Raw genomic sequence first — 20,942 nt, forward strand, 5'->3', positions numbered from 1 at the left:
CAATTACCTAAAATATCGCTGTATATATTGTTTGATAATGCTAAGTTGCTTGCCAGAGCGTCGTTTCTGAAGAAAGCTGTGGGCTCGAACTATTCCAGCAATCAAAAAGAAGATCTCCGTTGCCAAGTTCGAACTCCAGAGAAGTGCCATCCATGGATTGTTTCTAATCTGTAAAAATGTTAATTTATTATCAATGTGCAATTCACTTAAAACGTCTTATTGCAATGTAATGTTCTAGTTTAGTATCTTACCTCCAAGTTGGTAGTGTAGTTGAAAGTTGGCAATAATCTGTAGGTAATGACACGATGGGTGATCATCACTAAGAATGCAAGTACGACTCTGAGACCGTTTATACAAGAGATGTCGGAGGAAGATACTCTCATGTCCTTAAGCTCCCGCCAGTTGGAGATCACGGAGAAGGAACTGAGCAATTCTGAAGAAAATAATTAAACATAAATAAGCTAAATACAAACGATCAACATCAAGAAAAAATCAATTTTAACAAGACGTGGTGTTTTAATATCTTCTATATTTAACCTTTTGGGAGTCAGGTGGTAAAACTTAGAACTTACAGAATTAGATTCAAGGAGCTATCTAACACTGAAAGTGAGGATGTGTTCATGGAGATGAATGCACACAACATGCATGTAGAGAGTATAGCTTTAATCCATTTGAATGGGTTTTGTTCACATTAAATTTATCGATTCTAAGTTTATTTTTGTAACAGCAGCATTAACAGTTTGCAATCATTCCTAACTAATGTTCACAATTTGGCAAATAATGTCTATAGTGGCTTAAATGACGGCCAATCCAAACATCATAAATTATCATTACATCGTAAAACCTATAAAAATACACAAATATATCTGGGTAATTAAACAATATAAACACTCAAATGTGATATCTAATTTGTGAATATCGACTAAATATAACTAAGAAAATCCAAGCTTTCTATGTGATACACTAATTTCGTTCATTAATGTATAATGATAGACAAATTTAACTGACACAAAACGTTACAAATATACTAGCTATAATATTTACCATACTCGATTAATAAAACCTTAAATTAATTAGCTGATTACAGTTAGTGAAACTCCGTTTATGATTTGTAAAGGCTTCCAAATTAAAATGCTATGAGTGTAAATAAATGTTTAAACTGTATTTTTACAAGAAATCGGAATATTAAAATTATTTTATTATATTAGGATGCTTTGAAAATTGTTCAATTTGTAAACCTAGCTGCTATAATTATTCTACATGACGCTAAATGTCATTAAACAACACTAAAAATATGGATCATTTATATATGTTAATGATACACAGTATTTCGTGACTAGAAGATCTGTAAAGAATTCTAAGCGGCATTTACTGACGAAATATATTTTAATAGTGTTAATAACTGCATTAAGGGACATTTAACTCCATTAAATTCGCTTTGGTCCATATGAGTAACAAGTATTATTTACAATTATTCAAATAATGACTGTAAATTCCGGGAATCAGTCAAATAGTGGCTAAATCCAAACAAGGGTCTATGTAGTCAGGTAGTTGACCTGCAGCTGAAATTAAGAAAGAAGAGTGGACACATAATTCTCGAAAACAAAAATAAAGACATTTAATGAAATATTCATACATGAACACAGTTAATGGCAGCACCATATCTAAATGGGACTATTTTCCGATGAAATCTTCTTAATTAGGCCATAAACATTGCTGACACACAACATTGTGTAGATAAAAGAAACGAAATGAATTAATCAATTATCTTAGAATATTAATTGTTTTAACGTTCCGATTATCAATAAAAGTCTCCAGCTTCCGACAGTTTTAAAGGACAACATTAGGGGATAGTAAATTTCATAGAAATTGCCACAGAAGTTAGAGCCAGCCGAAATCAGGGTTTCACACTGACGGATTGTTCAAGGTTCGCGGGAGAATATACACTTTAACACGCAAATTAGGGCACATAAAAGGTAAACAAAGGATAAAAAATATGTATAATAAGAAAGGGAAATGAGAATGGTGAGCCAGAGGGGGTAAGATGGGATAATTAGCAGAGAAGAGAATATTTGTAGAAAACCCATAGGCAAAGGAGTAAACTAGGAGGTGGGTTAGGTCGTGTCGAGAGTGATACAGACACCGGTACAAGGGATGCAGCCCCACTGGCCAGCCAAGCGGCGCGGGCACTGTGTGGTTCGGCCGTGATAACTGCTGTGTGAGGGACACCTGATCCCTCTCGCTCACTTATTGATTAAACATAACATGCCTAATTAAATGTAAATATTATAAATCAATTGAAGCTAAACATACTGGACCCCTTTAAGCATACAAGCTTCAATGTTAAAAACCAAAGAAAAACATTGAAAATAGTAGCAGCTAACCTAGAGGGAGAGTGGGAACACCTTAACCACAGGGCGTTGAAGGTGGCCACGTATACTACACTGTCTGACCAGGGCGAACGGTGATAACTCTGGCAAGAAGCCAGGTAAGAGGAGGTGAAGTTTTATAAGTCAATTCCACGACTTCAAGTCCTTTATCTTGAGGTTTGTTGTGGCTTTGTTACACTTGGACCGTTTCTATAGAGTATGCAGATATTCTATCTACCACCTCAGCCAGACTCTCTGATGAAGGCCGGGGACGAGATACCAGTGTTTCGAGTGGTTCCTCGGGTTGCGGAAGTGCTGATAGGTGATCTCCAATCAAGAAGAATCCAGGGTTGATCATTGAGAGATCCAAAGGAACACTTGAGAGTGACATAAGAGGGCAATAGTTGAGCATCGTTTTAATTTTTGTAATGTGAGTGATAAACCACATAAGGGCCAACACAGATTTCCCCATCACTCTGAGAAGATGAATTTTGGCACACTTTATAGCGCTTTTATGAAGGCCACTTTGATAAGGGGCAGCAGGAGGGTTAAAATGGAATTGTATTCCCTGAGGCGCCGAAAAGTGATGAATATTGGCTTGAAAGTTTTGAGAGAAGATAGCAATTGATTGAAGATAGCAATACCTTGCGGAGGTTTACATCAGCACGATATTTACAGAGCCCACGACGTACCGCAAAGTGGGTGAGAGTAGCAATAGAAGCTGCAATTGTTGTTAGTTACGACTCTCAAATGTATAGCTTTACAAAAAGACATATATACACCTTGATTCCTCTGCGAATAGCGTATCAATTGGAGGAGTTCGGCATCCTTTCGTGAAGAGGACAAAAGAGCCATTTAGGACCATGCGAAGAAAGCCGGTGGTCACGTAGTTGAGAGAAATTTCGTTGAGGCGCAGTCAGTAGGTTTGTTCTTACTGCGGACATGACGTCAATAGGACGAGTGTACTAGTTCTTGAACTTGAGGGACGCAATTTTCCACTAATTCTTTGACGATACGATGGATTTCGCAGCAACGAAAGGACTACTGAATAATCGCACAACATAGATTTGAAAATTGAGTGATAGTGTTCTACAAGTTTTGCGAGTTAGTGAGCAACGCTTAGTTTCAAACGTGTTAATTTGACGCGTTTGAGGGGAGCAACAAGTTTTTGAAAGTATTTGTGCCACTAGCACTTCGCCACTGGACATCTGACACCTAAATACAGTACTGCGGCTTATCCGCTCTCACTTGCATCGGGGAAGGTATGGAGATTAAGGTGGTGGACAAAGTAAAATTCAAGAGAACGCGGAATCTGTTTAGTAATTTTTCCATAATCCATAAAAATATCGCCACTTTGTGTCAAGATCAGTGGGAAGAGGGTCATTCCAATTTAAACCGGAGGGCCATAGCAATTTTTAAAAGTTGGTATCGTTCTTGAAGAGGTTTGGTATTAAACGCTTGACAGTTATATATTTTTGGGTCATATTTGTATCTCATAAGAAACATGGATATTTAGAAAAAGAGGTTGTAGAAATAGGAACTATAGGTTTTTTTCTTGTATGCCATTTTTCAGGGGAAGACCTCGTACCTTTATTAAGTTTTGATGGGCATGGTTGGCTATGTTGAGAATTCATAGATCTTGAAATGTGGTGTAAACTAGAATCCTGAAAATGAGAGCATTCTTGATGTAAAATGTTATTATACATCGAGTATCGGGTAGAGCATGAGATTCGATGCCAACACATGTACGATAGGTGTCGAGTTTCTTCCTTAACTATCATTAATTTTGCTAAGTATCATTCCACAGAGCAAGGGGTTATACTAAGAAGCGATGTCACATTAATTGTCATATAATGTCAAACGACGAGAGTTTATGTAATGTTTAGAGAGCAGTTCAAATCCAATTGTATTATTTGCAGATGTCTAGCTGAAATATTGCACTAAGCCAGCGGTTCACTACTGAACGTGTAGAGAAGGTACTGTATCTTTGCTACAAGGAAGATACGACGCATTGCAATGGTAAGTAATATTGTATAAGTTTATGTAAGACGTCCTTAATATTTATTATTAAACGTTTAAATGGGAAAATTAAATTTGATATGAGGGATTATAAAGTAATTTTATTGAAAATATGGATATTGATCAAATTATTGTTTGTCATTAACCAAGCATATCTCTATGTTTTAGAATAAACTAATTGTGAGAGATGTACTTACATACAAAGTCTATTATATTTAAATAGTGATTTTGATCAGCTAGAACGTTCCTCCTGTGTTTTCTACTGCCATGATACGATTTTTGACAATTTGGTTAATCAGAGCTTCCTAATCGGCACTTTCTTCACCAGAAATCTTGATGATAAATCTCCACAACAAAATAAAGTAAGACATAAGGAAATTATTTCATCATTGATATTCACTAGTTTCTATCAGAACGATTTTCAAAAAATCAAATGTAAACAGCAACAAAAATAAATTATTATTACCCTGGCCAAACTATTATCAGCTGAGCAACTTATCAATGTACTGTGTGTAAATCAATCAGTTTCAAAAATCCAACCTGATTTCCATACGCCAGATAGTGATGGTGCTGTCGGTTGCAAATAGTAGATAAATATATTCCTATTGTGCAATCCCACTGCCGCTGGACTGTGATTGTTATTGATATTGAAATAATACTCTATCATAAGTTAATTATTTTAGATAGTGCATACTAAAATATTCTTCAAGCAATGGGGCACATAAAGTGTGAACAAGCCATACAAAATAAGAGAAATAAGAACGGAGAATGGGGAGCTAGAGAGGGTAAGATGGAATATTTAGCAAAGAAGTGAATATGTACAGAAAGACATAGACACATGAATAATGTGGAAGAATCGGTATGTCATGTCAAGAATGACAGCTACTGTACCGGAGCATAAGTTAGTGCAGCCTTTATACATTTAGAATTGGTGTTTGAGGCACAACAGGTGAACTCTCTCGCTCGCTCACGGGGTTTTAAACATGAAGTGAACCGTATATCTATAATTTCTATTAAAATAAATTACGTACATACAATTTAAATAATTATTATAAATATTTACCTGACTTTTTCCCTGAAGTCCTCGACTCATATAAAGTGCTGAGTATCACCAAGAACACGATTGTAGTATAAACGCCCCTGCAATATTTTTTTTTCTTTAATATTATACAATTTGCTTTATAATAACAGTATTTAGGATTAGCCTACTTTTATGTATGGAAATTTCATGTTATGATTTTGTTTCTATTAAGATAAAATGTAGTGCCGAATCGTATTTTACAACTGAAATTAAGCCAAGGCATTTTTCTCCTTTTAGAGAAAATACTTTATTTATAGTATATAAAATTTAATGTTATAACCTTAAACAGTTTTTCGCCAATTAATAGGAACAATTAAAAACAAACATTTTTAGCTCACCGGCCTCAAGATTTTAGTGGATTTCCGATGCACTTAAATCAATGCAATATAATACTGGTACCTAAATTGAAATTCACGTAAGTATATCATCTGGTTTTGTTAAAGCTACAAGAATATACCAAACTACCAGTTTCCTCCCTCTGTTACGTTCCTGAATCCAAGTGCATTTAGAACCAAGTGACCTCTTGGAGTTCTCGCCCTCTAGCAGCCTCCGACTTTAGGAATCTCCCGACCTTGGTTAGCTCTCCAGCTTATAGAATCTACCGGTTTCTAGCAAAATATCGGCCTTCGGGAACACTGAGTATCTAGTACCTCTCTGGATCTGGCAGGTTTTTATTACTTTAGGAGTCAATCTCAAGCAGGTACCACATCTGGGTTCTTCCCGGTCTCTAGAAACTTCCGGCCCTTTAAGGGACTGCTCTGCTATATTTCAAAATATGTCAATTCTATGTTTAAACCCTTTTTATATTTTAAATTAAATTAATATAAACCTCTTTAAATTGTTGTTCGTCGGATAATTTCAGCTTTCCGTTATCAGGTTCAACCATAATTGCTTTTAAATAGTTCGATAGTTGTAAGGAATTAAGAAACGAATTATATTTAATTGTTATTTGTAATAAATATTGTATAGAAATAAGCATTGAAACTAAATACAGAAACATTTTTAATTCGATACTCACACCTCTCATTAATTTTGATGAAAAAACTTAACGTTCAATCAAAGTATATAAATTTATATTAAGGTATTTAATGCAATAAATATTTTAGTTTGGCGTGATTTGGAATTACTAAATTATTTGAATGGAATGTGGTTTTTGTGGCTATTTTACATACATTTTATCGTACACTTCCATTTCTTATTATCTATTATTTGCGTCGTTTGTTTATTTGTTACATACTAATACCTATGTTTAACTTTAAATATGATTTAATGTCCACCAAATTCCAGTGATAAATGATTAAAAGTGATAGTGTATTGTGGAATCAAATAAACAAATAATTATACTGCATTGAATATTTAATTTGGTATTGAAGAACATTTACTACCTAAGGTTAGGTAGGTCGAATAATATTTTTACAGCCCTAAAATAATTTTATTAAAGGATAGATTGTTATATAATCGTTACATAAGTTTCGCAAAAAATTTAATTAGTGATCACGTTATATAAATTATTTTTTCAGTAATTAAGTTTGTACTTTTATTCATACCAAATCTATATAAGCTTTTCCATTTGTATGTAGTATGTTTCGTTAGGGTTCTATACTTACTAATAGTCTTATTGGTTGCAAGTAATATTTCCAAAAGTGCATTTCCGTTTTTGACCGCAATTTATTTTAAGTACCCGGTTAAACATGTACGCATATCGTGGTGGACCGAATTTCTAATAGTTTATCCTAATTTAATCTAAAATTGCACGTTAATAATGTGATGTTATGTTAAGTATTTCCGTAATATAATTTATACATAGTTTAAACCGGAAGTAAATTAAAACATTTGGTTGTATCAGATGATTTCCCTTGAGGTTCATCCGATAAACAATATCACTGCTACAAATTCCTTGCTACTGAAATGTCACTTACTGATTAGACTAGAAGTTAATTTAAGATAGGTTGGATCAGATGATTACCCTGGTAGTTTTTCTGGTAAACAATATCACTGTTACAAGTTTGATTTTACCGAAAGGTTATTTACTGTTTTGACCGAAACTGCTTCTACTAAGTAAAGAACTAAATGGATAAACGAACTTTACTGCAGGAAGTAATATTAAGATCTTATTATTACACATTTGTATAGATAAACTGTCTAATGGAAATACAAAAATGAAATGAAACGTGGTTTTATTGGACGAGAGATTGGACTGTAAAGACCTCTCTTAAATATAATAAGAGAGATAGTTAAAGTTATTATATTGTAATATAATATTATCTTCTTTATTATAACATTAAGGTAAAACATATTTCCCTGTGGTACCAAATGATTTTCCTGATGCCATAAGTTGAGAATAAACCAATCGACTCAAACGATACCATTGTTAAAATAATGTTCATTTGGTGCTTCATAATGAAAAATTTTGATTATTTAAAGTACCTTTTAAGGTTTTTTGGTTAATTCCAAAACCTTAAATCGAGACACTTAAGAAGAACAAACAATTTCGAAATGTTTTTAATTGTTAATATAAATAAGATAAAAACTCAACATAAACAAAATTAAGTGTATGTGAAGAGCAGAGTTTTGAAGTGAAATTAAAAATGAAGAATTTTATCAATGTATATACTTCTATTAACATTACATAATTACCTTCAGATAAATTGGCTAAGAAATAGACAGTATTTAGCAACTAGTATATAAATAATAATGGGAAATGAATTTTTCTCTCATAAATAGTTTTTATTAACAAATCGTTCTTTAACCAATTAGGTGGGAACTATGAAACAATCTCTGAGTACTAAACTAAGAACAATAAATTGATAAGTGGTCAAACTAACGGATATATCACAGCATTTTAGGCCCAACAATGATCAATTAGTAATAATAAGTAAAATTTTACCATATTTTATACTACGATGAAACAATTGACATGGACGCTTCTTTTTACAAGGCTGAGTTAAACACACTCACTTCCGGCTTAAGTGTGGTGGTATCCGTTACACAAATCGGCCTGTCTCAACAACAAAGCCCCACTAGTTGTATCCACTTGTATTGACTTACGTATAATTAATAGTTATTAGGTAGATAACTTCTTGTAACTATTCATGCTTAGGTATTATAAGGTAAATAATAACAGTATATCAGTTCTTACCTTTTTGCTGGCGATAACAAAACACATTCATGTAGTGGTACGTAACTGTATGTGTATTGTTGTTGTGTATGTGTGTTGTTACCCAGATCTTGTATACAACCGTCCAACAGTCCTGCAGGAACTTTACAGGACGCGTATATCACTGAATATACACAACGTTAGTTGGGTAAAACATAATTAAAGATAATAATAATGATGTATAAAATTAATTGGGTTATTAGCTTGTGACAGTTAATCAATATAAATGGGTTTACTATATGACATAAAAATCTTGAATAGCGTTTAACCCAATTAGTACAGTTTCTGGAAAATTCTTAGACACCGGTTTGAATTCTTTTATTTTGCTCGATATAGTGCTCCGACTATTGGTAAAAACTTTTTAGTTAACGTGTTTTTAACGCTTTCTATTTTGTCCCACATCAATATTTTACAGTCTTCTACCAGTTAATATATCATCTAAAATGGTAACACGGAGGCCTTCAGATTTTGACACTAATTTTGGTTAACTTATTCACATATTCGTCCTTACACGTAATTAACATTTCACATAGAATTGCTGAGTTATTTAGTTTTTACCCATTACTCTATTGGCTATAAATGTTTTCAGTTGTTAAAAGTATGATTTTGTAGTTATTTCTCATTTAATCAAACAGAATGCGTGGGAGTAGAGGGGATAATGTTAAACTCTGACTGTAAATATCGTTCCAGCATAAGTTTATTTGCTAGCCTGTAATCATTTGTATTTTTAACGATTTATTTTTAATCATTTGTATTTTTGGTGAAGCAGTTTTTATATTTAAATTTTCAGAGGTTGTGGTCAATGCTCGAGAAAAAGGGTTTCGTGACAGAAATTTATTTCGTGGTCACCATTCATAGTGAACCACAATAGTTCGTGGAACGTGGTTTGTGGTCGTTCATCTAAAGAGGAGTAGGCCTACTCTTATTAAAACATTTATTCGGGGAACTTTCCGTTGATATAAAGTTTTAACTGTTATAGGGCTATATATTTCAAAGGCTGAGTAATTTAAAGTCACCACCCATACGTGTTAGGAATAATCTAACTATATTAAAGTAAATTAATATTGTCAGAGCAAAATCAGCTCTCGAGGTTATGATTGATTCTGTATCGTACACTTCTATACCTCGTTAAAACATTAAAGCTATAAATAACAGGTAAACTATTTTGCTCGTTGTCACATTGAAATACATTGTAAAACTTACACAGCGACCCAATCCTTGGTCCTGAACGAACGAGGCCCATCGGAGGAACAGAAGACATCAAATTTGGCCATGGACATATTTAGCCCTGTCGCCCCCAGAACATTGTTCAGGTGGGTGATAATGTCCTTGGAGTCGCAGGACGAGGGGACGCACAATGAGAACGTTATATATCCCCAGGGGTAGTCTTCGAACCAGGCCTTTAAGACAGTGTTTGTATATTAATTAACAGTTACAATACAAAGAAAACAATCATTTCTTACCAAAGAAGCAAAATATCAGTGTAATATTACTCATTAAAAAATAGGTAAGAGTACGCCACATCACGAGAGCCTTATTAAATATTAATTAAGGAGGAAATTAATTCTAATGCAATATTTCTATTACAATATTATTATAATGCATTAAAATACAAGAAGTATAAGGAAAAGTTTCGATCAATTATTATGTGAGTTCGAAACAAGTCATAAGAATCCAAATATACAGATATTTGTATATTGGAGCACGTAATGTAAAGGAATGAAAGAAGTAACCAAGTTCATGAGATGTCGAAATTACTCCCATGTCGATGGCGATATTGACTGGTTTGGTAAATACTGATTGGCAAAGTAGTAATTTCATACAAGGATTTCAAAATATAGAGCGATTTATATCTTCTAGCATAACATGCAACAATTTCTGAAGAAAACGCAACTATGGTCAGTAAAAGAATGATCAAGGTGAAAACACAATGAAAAATAAAGAAACTACTGAATTTACAGAAGATAAAAATGAACATACTGACATAAAAAACTAAGAATGGCTGGAAATTTTATAAGTGTGCAAGAAATAGACTGAAATAAATTGTTAGAACAGCTATAAAGGATTTATTTTACTGAAAAATTAACTGGTAATTTAAATTGTAGCGAGTTTTATAATTGTATGAGCCAAGACCTATGTATGTCTGTATGACCTATGTATAATTGTATGAGACATCCACCTATATGGTGGGTGGAACGAAAATAAATCTACTTGCCCAAGACTTTGACATGGATTTAATCAATAAGTTCTTTCCTAACATAGGTTTTTACTATAACGCAAATGAGAATATAGTCTTTATGCTGAAAATGATCTTAAAAGTACATAAGAAACTTTTTAATTTTGTAGAGTTTCAGTGGATGAAGTAAAATTAGCAATGAATAGTATTATGTCAAAAGCAGTTGGTAGTGACGGACTATTAATAAATATGATTAAAGCCTTATTATGATACACCCTGGGAGCATTAAGATATTCAGCCAAGGATTCGTTACAAATTGACGAGTTTCTAGTGAATGAAAATGAGTATTATCCACTCACTACCGAACATGTAGAAGCCAACCACCATTATAAAACTGAAATTTATCTCTGTTTGTCTGCCATCTAAAAAATCCTCGGAAAGACTGTTGTACGTCAAATGGCAGAGCACATGGAAAAAGTGATTGTACTTCCAAAGCTACAATCGGGGTTCAGAAGGAACGACAGCACTTGTACCGCCTTGATAAATATGTTTAGCGATCTGTTTGAGGCGAGGGATAAGAGCAGATCTAGCACACTGTTTGATTACTCTGAGGTTTTTTACTCATTAAACTACTCAATGCTACTGGCAAAAATACACTACGTGGGGTTTCGGGAAGTGCAATCTGCTGGGTGACTGGGTTAGATGCTGAACTAGAGGTGTGCCTCAGGGCAGTTACTTGGGGCCAGTCCTGTTCACGCTCTACACAGCAGACTTGTCTGGCTTTGCCGCCCAACTTTTGGAGATGATTTGCAGTTGCATTTTATGAGCCTAATTTAGTGGTTGCTACCATTTCGGAGATCCACTCCGATCTTAATAGAATAGAAACTGTTGTCAGTCAATCTTGCCTCAAGCTCGTTATTAGTAAGTGTTCAGTGCACCATATATCAGCACCACTTGTGCTCCAACTTTACTTGTAAGAGAGAATTCCGAACAAGTGATGCTTGATGGGTAGAGTCTGAAAGTGACGGATGCAGTGAAAACTCTTGGACTGTTGCTGAACAGCGATCTTTCGCTCACAGATTACATGACCTCTGCCTGTCAGAGCGTTCTAAGGTTAAGGGTTCAGCTCCTTGCTACCTCAGCCTGCTAAGTTGCAGCTTGTTAACAGTCTCATTCAGCCAGCGTTGTACGTTTACTACCCAGCCAACGAGAATAGCATTTTGAAAGAGCAAAATGAGCGGATACAAAAAATAAAGAGCATTGCATGGAGTTTAGTTTAAAATATAAGTAAACGAGACAGAGCTTCCGATTATCGTGTAGCAGGAAATCTAATGCCTATTGAGGTGAATGTTAGTGTATAGAGCACCGGCTTGCTGTGCGGTTCACAAGACCCTGACACCTAAAGTGCCGTTGTACTTGTATGAGGGACTCTTGTTAAGTGAGGAAGGAGGTCGCCTTACGTGACACATGTCAAAGCAAAAGACTGTAGGCCTACTTCCCGAAAATTTGCTTTTGGCTCGGGAGGAGCGGTTTTGGTTATTTCGGACCGGCATTGTATAACGCCCTCCCATGTGACCTTAACTCACTGCCTTTGTCTAGTTTTAAAATGTCTTTTTTCAACTAAATCCTTTGTTAGAAATATTTATTATTTAATTAGTATAGTGTAGTTTTAAGAAACCTTCACCGTAATAATTATATTAGTAACGTAGCGTTGGCTGGAGTTATTTTAATTTGTCGACAATAAAAGAATTTTTATTTATTTTTTATTATTTATTTTAACAGAAACATGGATGATAATATATGATTATAATACTGATGAAGATAGTTATTATAATGTCATAAATCATAATAAATATTTAAATGAAATTACGCATGTAGAAAGGGTGGAGTTGCTGTTTATATTAATGATAGTATTATTGATGTAAGTGAAGAAAACTGTAATTCAAAACTACTGATAAATTATTGATTTTATTTTAAATTCAAAATTGAAATCTTTTATTTTACACATTACATTTTCACACTATTGGAGTGTTAAATATTAAATAAATAATGGAAGCAAATAAATACATATTTTCATAGTAAAAAAGTAAAAAAAATATCTTTATATGTGATTTCAATATTTTTGCTTTAGAACCAGTTGTAATAGTTCTGATATAGATATGTACAAAACTGTAATGTTAGTAAATGTTTTGGAATGTTTGATAAATGAACCGACGAGAGTAACAATCAGGTCCAGACGTGTGTATATCATGTTTACGCAAGAATAGCGAAAAAAGTAAAGTCTAGGTCGATGTTACAGTTATTCACGCAGATATCACTGATCATTTAATGTAACAGTTGGCATGCATAATATGATTGTGTTGGGTGGCTGGAGGGGAGAACAACCAGCCTCCCTCTCGCTAATCGCTACCCCATGCCTGTCTCGCACGGACTATGCTGTTCTTGAGCAACTACGTGATAAAGAGATCTGGTTTACGAACAATTTAATCCGTCGTCTTATTTTAAAGTATTTATTAAATCATTCAAAACAACGTGGTTAGTAGTAAAATATAGATTGGACACCAATCAAGTGGTTTTGATTTTAACCACTTGAATAAAATCAAGCTATGAAATAAAAATTTTATATGTTTAAAAATTATGAAAAAATCATTTGTTTAAGCTAATTAAGAAACATCCTAATAATTATAGTTCAAAGGAGTACTATAAATGTTTTAGAAATAAACTGCAGACTAATATTAAACAGACCAATGAGAACTTTTATAAACGAAAACTTGAGAGGTATAATGGATATAAAAAAAGAACATGAAAATGTATAAATGAATTGACAGGACAGTCTTAGGTGAAAGGGAGGGAGGTACAATTAAAAATTAATAACCTTGAGTTAACCTCAAATATTGTAGTTCAAGCTTCCAGTGTTGTGATTGAAGACTGGTCAGGTCCACTCACGGTATCTTCTGTGTATACCCCTCCTCGTCATAACGTTTCATACCAGCAATAACAGCGACTTCTTCAATACCTTGGGTTGTAGATTAATTGCTGGGGTGACTTTAATGCGAAACACACCATGTGGGGCTCTCGGCTGTGCAATCCCAGAGGCGTCGTAATCTCCTCAAGACTATCAACGACAATAACTATCAATATTTTTCTACGGGAGAGAACCGACTTATTGGCCTACTGATCCTTAAAAATTCCTGATTTGCTTGATTTCTTCGTGACTAAAGGTATTTCCCAAACGTACAGACGTGTAGAATCTTGTCTTGATTTATCCTCAGACCATTCTCCATTGATATTCACTTTAAGTTCATCTGCCATTACTACAGAGGGTCCACTGCGGTTAAGTTCTAAATATACTGACTGGGACCAATTTCGATCTCTTCTTGATGAAAACTTGCATTTACACGTTTCCTTGAAGACAAATGATGAAATAGATGAAGCTGTTGAATTGTTTAACAGGACAGTCCAGAAGTGTGCTTGGCAATCAACGCCGTATCAACGAAATGGAACCACTAATTGGCCTGAACTACCCTCTTAGCGTCAAGAAAAAGATTGCTCAAAAAAGAAGACTTCGTAGGATTTGGCAAAATTCCAGGAATGCTCGTGATAAAAACAATTTCAATGGAGCAGCGCAGGAATTGAAACGTTTGTTATCTAACTTCAATAATGAAAGGTTTCAGGTTTTTACTGCAAGTCTAACTCCTACAGAAGACACGAAATATTCAATATGGAAAATTACTAAACACATGACTAGTCCAAGAGTACCGATTCCTCCGATTATCTTGCCAGGTGGTGGCTGGGCCAAGAACAACAAGGAGAAAGCTGAAGTATTCGCTACGCACTTACGCGATGAGTTCAAGCCCAGTGACTCAGCTCAAGCTCCTGACCCAGAAATTGAATACTTATTAGAATCACCTACCCAACCTATCACTTCCTTTTCAGCCCTTTACTCCCTCTGAAGTAACTGAAATAATTGTGAAAACAATTGAAGCCGTACAAAGCTCCTGGGTATGACCTCATTACAGGAAGGATTTTAAAAGAACTGCCGAGGAAAGCTATTATGTTTTTGACTTTTGTCTTCAAACGCAATATTGAGAATTGAGCATTTTCCAGCACAGTGGAAATTATCGGAAACTGTCATGGTAGCTAAACCTGGGAAGCCTACACATCAGGTTAGTTCTTATAGGCCCATAAGTCTATTGCCTGTGACTTCAAACGTTTTTGAGAAGCTTTTCTAAAACGATTTCAGCAAGTTATTGATAGCGGCAACCTTATCCCCAACCATCAGTTTGGTTTCCGCCAGAAGCACTCTACCATTGAGCAGATTCATCGTGTGGTCAATGTAGTGAAGGAAGATCTGGGAAGCAAAAAGATACTGTTCGCGGCTGTTTTTCTTGATATCAGTCAGGCTTTTGATAAAGTTTGGCATGAGGGTCTCCTCTATAAATTAAAACTAATTGTTCCTCATTCTTTCTTTTAATGTCATCAAGTCCTATTTGTCAAACAGGTTTTTTCGAGTCAAATTTCAAGACGAATACTCCAACCTCCACATAATTGAGGCGGGCGTTCCACAAGGCAGTGTATTGGGTCCCATCTTCTACACCCTCTTCACATCTGACATACCTGTACGAGCCGATGTCACCATGGCCACCTTTGCTGATGATACCGCTATACTAGCCTCTCATGAAGTTCCAGGAAACTGCAATCCCAACGACTACAATCTGAGCTGGATGACTTGTCGGAGTGGCTTGTGAGATGGAGGGTGAAGGTTAATGAAACCAAGTCCAGTCATGTAACTTTCACAACAAGGCCTGCTAACTGCCCATCTGTCTCTCTTAATAATGTCCTCCTCCCCCAATCTGAAGAAGTGAAATATCTGGGTATGCATCTAGACCGAAGACTAACTTAGCGTTCTCATATCTGGCACAAAAAATTATTTTTAAAATCAAAATTCAAAAAAATATCCTGGCTTTTAAACAAGAGGTCGAAATTATCATTAAACAAGGTTGTTAGTATACAAGGTGATTTTGAAACCTGTTTGGACTTATGGTATACAGCTTTGGGGTACAGCCAGTAACTCCAAAATCGAAATTCTCCAACGTTTTCAGTCTAAAGTCCTTCGGAACATCCTAGAAGCTCCGTGGTATATAACTAATCAATTAATACATCAAGACACCAAAATTCCCACAGTAAAAGAGGAAATAACTCGGCTACAGCAAGAAGTACCAAGACAAGCTGTATTCTCATCCGAACTACCTTGCGATGAACCTGTTGGATAATAGTGCGTCAGTTACACGTCTGAAGAGGCACTCAAATCCTGGACTTACCTCTTAGGTTCTAATTTCAAACTTTTCTTGTTTATTTGTGTTAGCTCTATCGCTGGATAGAGTCTAACTAGTGTTAATTTATTATTTTATCTAATTTACTTATTGTTCTAAGAATGTCTGAACAGATTGTAAATAAAATTGTAAAAACAAATATTGTAGTAAATAAATTTAATAATTTATTTTTTAATGTAGTAAACTGTAAGCACAATACATGAAACTTCGAAGATGACATGATGGTTTTAAAAGCAACAATATTTAATCTGTGAAATGAAGATATGAAACATGAATGATACATATTTTATTTATATAACAGAAAAAGGAAATTAGAAAGTAATGTCAGGAACAAATACACACAATAGACAATGACAGAATGCATTTTAACATATTAAGTTACAACAGTACAGTAAGACGTAGCAAAAGACAACCCGAAGAAGTACCGGAAAAGGCAAATGAGACCTAATAATTGAAAGAAGGAATCACCAAGGCTCAGTTTTATAGGAAAAAAACTGCTCATTCCAAGAAAAACAATTCAATATTTTAGGTTACAAAACTCAAAAAAGAAACAAACACACACTCACCATGTCCTTAAAGTAAGTTTCCAGACGGTCCGGTAGTAAACCACGTGCATCCACCAAGCAGTGCTGGCCTGTGAACCTTTGCTCTGGCTCTTCAACCCTGAGACACTGATCGTAGTTACCCAGATCTTGTATACAACCATCCAGCAGTCCAGTAGGAACTTTACTGGACGCGTCTATCACTGAATATACACAACGGTGGTTGGGTAAAACATAATTAAAGATAATAATACTGTATAAAAATCAGATTGTTTATGAGTTTGTGACAGTTAATCAATAAAAGTGGGTAAATTGGGTTTACTGTATGACAAAAAAATGTTGAGTTCGTCTAACCCAATTAGTACAGTTTCTAGAACCTTCATAGATACCCGTTTGATTTTTTTTTATTTTGCTCGATATGGTGCAGCGACTATTGGTAAAAACTTTTAAGTTAATGTGTTTTTGACGCTTTATATTTTGTCCCACATCGATATTCTACAGTCTTCTCCCAGATAATAAATCACCTAAAAATGATATCACAGAGGCCTTCAGATTTTGATACTAATTTTGGTGAACTTATTCACATATTCGTCGTTACACGTAACTAAACTTTCACATATAATTTCTGAGTTATTTAGTTTTCACCCATTACTCTATTGGCTAGAAATGTTTTCAGTTGTCAAAAGTATGATTTTGTAGTTATTCCTCATTTAAACAAACAGAATGCGTGGGAGTAGAGGGAATTATGATAAACTCTGACTGTAAATATCGTTCCAGCATAAAGTTATTGTTAGCCTGAAGTCATTTGTATTTTTAACGCTATATAACTTAAAGTATTAGTTTATTTAATAATAAAGTCTATATAAGCCTTTCTAGTCGGGATTATTACTAAATAAGTAATTTAAAAAACAGTACTTAAGAATGATCCCTGAGAGGTACGCTAATTTTATGATCTTCATTTATTTTACTGAAGTTATAAATCAAGTTAATTAGTTTGAACACGCAACATAGTGAAAGATTTCTTTTATTAGTCTAGTTAATTCAATTACATATTTAAATATTTGTACATAAACTAGCGGGCCCGGCGCGCTTTGCTGCGCATTTTCAATAATTTTTTGCAAAAGTTGCCCGCGGCTTCGCACGCAATTTCCCGTTGAAAACAGTACACTATATTCACTTATTCTTTTTCTATCACATTCTAAACATTGCTGAGATAATTGATAGTCGTTCCATCGTGAGCCTCTTGGGCGTATTATGAAGGTATGTACCATATTCCTGCCTCTATCTAGCTGTTACCCACGGCTTCGCACGCAAATCTTAAGAACCGAAGTCCTTATATTACTTAGTAAATTTTTTTTTTTTACTATAATAAATTTTAGATTAAATTAGTTATATCTCCGATGCCACGATTGAGCTTGCTTTGTTGTCTCGATCGAGAGAATATGTACACACGGAGTTTTGAGAACCATACTTCTGTCAAAAAAAAACAACTAAGGTTGATTTTATAACATTCTTTATATTTGTAGCCAACGTAAGATAGTAATTATGATATCTGCATTACTCTTCTGATCAAGCATGAGCATGGTTTATATTAAATAAATATTGCAGTTAAAGGTGAATTTTTACGTCAAATTTGAATTGTATTATCTGGATAGTAAAGTCTATGTTTAACAGTGATTGCAAAAACAGTTTAAACAAAATTTGTCGTTTCTCTTAAGCTTACTCTATGCTTTAAAACTATAAGTGTAATATATGTTTACAAAGAACAGCTGATTAAAAATTTGAAAAGACGTTAACATATGTTTGCTGCAATGCATTTCTTATGGGTATTTCTGTAACCAGTGGGGCGGAATCCTGAATCGGGAAAGGGATGGGCATAGCTTATAAACCTTCTCCGTGGAAAAATACATATACGTACAAATTTTCATCATGATCGGTCCAATAGTTCACGATTCCATAAAGGACAAACATACAAACATTCATTTTTATATATATAGATAACGCTAATCTTGGTTCATTACTGTTCAACATACAACAATACGAATAAGTTTTCAAGAGAGCAGTTAGTACTCACTTCTGAGCGCCCACATTTCAGATTTGAGAACGCTGTGCAAGGTGTATTGGCTGTGGCTCCGGCAGAGTCCCAGGTCTGCCTTGATGGGGAGATAAAGAGAAGCAGTGGTCTTCATCATGAAGTTGATCACGTAACCTGGGAGAGGCATCATAGCTTCCTGGAAGTCACGTGCTTTCTGGATGACTTCAGAGTCGACAGCATCATACGGTCTCCCTAAAACAATACTGCATTTTTCAAAATACAATTAAATTCAATTTCAGTATATAAAAATAGAAATACAAACTGACTGAATTCTTTATCAACAACAATTTTGTTTCAAACAATTGCTATAGAGCTGAAATTTTTACAGAATATTTGAAAACCATATTTTATGAATTGTGTAGAGGTTGAAAATGTTTGGTGCATAAATGGACAAGTAATATAAAATCAAACATTTAAACCTCTTCGTGGGACACCCGGTATTACTTTAACTAAACTACCATTTAATGGTTTACCTTTGTAGTCTTGAAAGTATAAAATAGGCTTGAGAGCAAGTTTTCAATTCAACGTTTTCTGCAATCGCTATTTACACAGGGCACAGAATTTACACAGCTTGACCGTTTTAATTTGAGTAAAAGCTTACTCTTATCTGTTCATTACAGTAAATATTAATTACACAGTGCTTGATCAATATTGCAAAGCAGATATCAAGGGCAACGTCAAGATCTAAAATCTACTACTGATTTAAATACTATATTAAAACACAATTTAGTTGTTTTTGAAAAAAGTATCAATTTTACATCTGTTTATTTTACTTTTTTTTAAGGCATTTTCCGTCCCATATCTGATTTTGCGGAAATCCCTCAATAAAAAGAATATTTTCACAGGTCTGGGAAGCCTACTTCAGTCAAAATAATTTACTTTCGCTAATTGTAATTTACTTCTTGTATTAGATACTTTTTGTATTCTCGTAAATGGTTTTGTTTCTTGCCCCAACCAGAAAAATATATACATACGCAAGTCTGAGAAGCCTTTTTATGTAAAAATAACAAAGAAAATTTGGGTATTATATCAGTTTTAGATCTGTAGCAAAATTTAAATACTTGCTTTGTTCCTAATGTTTGTAATTCATGACTTACCAAGGGTTTTATATAATATAGTATTTGCTAAAATTTGAAGTTAAAAGTAGCTTATACTAAAACATCCAATTGTTTTATTTGGATAATCTCTAAGGTTCTCAGCGAATACCCAACAATACAAAAACTAAATAAACGGTAGCTCTCAATGTAGGCCATGTATTTTTATAGTAATCTGCTCTAAAACAGTTATTTTTTATTAAATTTAAATATGTTTTGTATCAATGTCTGATAAATATCATAAAAACTGTTATTCATGTAACTCTTGAGAAAATAATATTGGTATATAAAATATTCAAAGTTTAAAAGTTTGTAATGCCCACCATTATTTTGTATATACAGGGTGTCCCACGAGTAAACCGAAAAACTTCTCAGTTAATTTCCTCTTCTCAAACTAATGAAAAAAGTTTAGGCAAACATATGTCCGAAAACGCTTTGTTAGCTAGCTATAGCTATAAAAAGATTTCGCCCGATTTTTAGGAAAGGTCGGAAATAAAGCAAAAAAAAATTGAATAAAGCATGTCTCAGATCTGTAAAACCACCCATTACTGAGATATCAAACAAAATATGCACAATTTGGTCTCGAAAAACATGCTTTGTTTAGATTTGAAGTAAATTAAATTCATTAAATGGGTAATAAACACGCAAAGGTTTTAACCAAAACTCAATTCCCAACAAAGTAATGAAAAATAGGCTATTAAAATTAACCCATGATTACTGTACATAAAAACCTATTTTTAAAATATAAATCGATGTTCTGACATTCTTCTATAAGAACGGTCCACGAGGAGTCAATAGGCAATTTTGAATGTAAGCATAGATAGATACAGCAAAGAATATGTAGCATATATATAATAAAGTAAGCGCTCTGTGGTGTAATGGTAGCACATTCACCCGGCAAGTGAGAGGGTTCGACTCCCGGCGGAGCAAGTACTTTTTGGGATTCAATGTCTATTGAAATTAAATAAGGCTATTGCCATTTATACAATTTAATGTAAATAAAAGTCGTTTGACAGGTATTTGGTCTTCCGATCATATGTTAGTTTGCTTATTTAATAAACGCATATGTGACAGAT

At 34.2% G+C, this 20,942-nt stretch overlaps 1 protein-coding gene across 1 annotated transcript in view; it reads right to left on the reverse strand.

Annotated features, from left to right (window-relative positions):
* LOC124367562 (O-acyltransferase like protein-like) overlaps window positions 1-20,942 on the reverse strand; it is a 52,226-nt gene that overhangs the window by 21,113 nt on the left and 10,171 nt on the right. Inside the window, exons 3-8 of the mRNA XM_046824495.1 lie at window positions 18,752-18,964; window positions 16,702-16,880; window positions 9,830-10,026; window positions 5,452-5,528; window positions 252-433; window positions 8-168 (exon numbers count right to left, since the gene is read on the reverse strand). Of these exons, the coding sequence (XP_046680451.1) occupies window positions 8-168; window positions 252-433; window positions 5,452-5,528; window positions 9,830-10,026; window positions 16,702-16,880; window positions 18,752-18,964 (1,009 nt within the window). The remainder of the gene's footprint in view (window positions 1-7; window positions 169-251; window positions 434-5,451; window positions 5,529-9,829; window positions 10,027-16,701; window positions 16,881-18,751; window positions 18,965-20,942) is intronic.

The sequence above is a fragment of the Homalodisca vitripennis genome, chromosome 8 (genome assembly GCF_021130785.1).
Source record: "Homalodisca vitripennis isolate AUS2020 chromosome 8, UT_GWSS_2.1, whole genome shotgun sequence".
NCBI classification, from domain to species: domain Eukaryota; kingdom Metazoa; phylum Arthropoda; class Insecta; order Hemiptera; family Cicadellidae; genus Homalodisca; species Homalodisca vitripennis.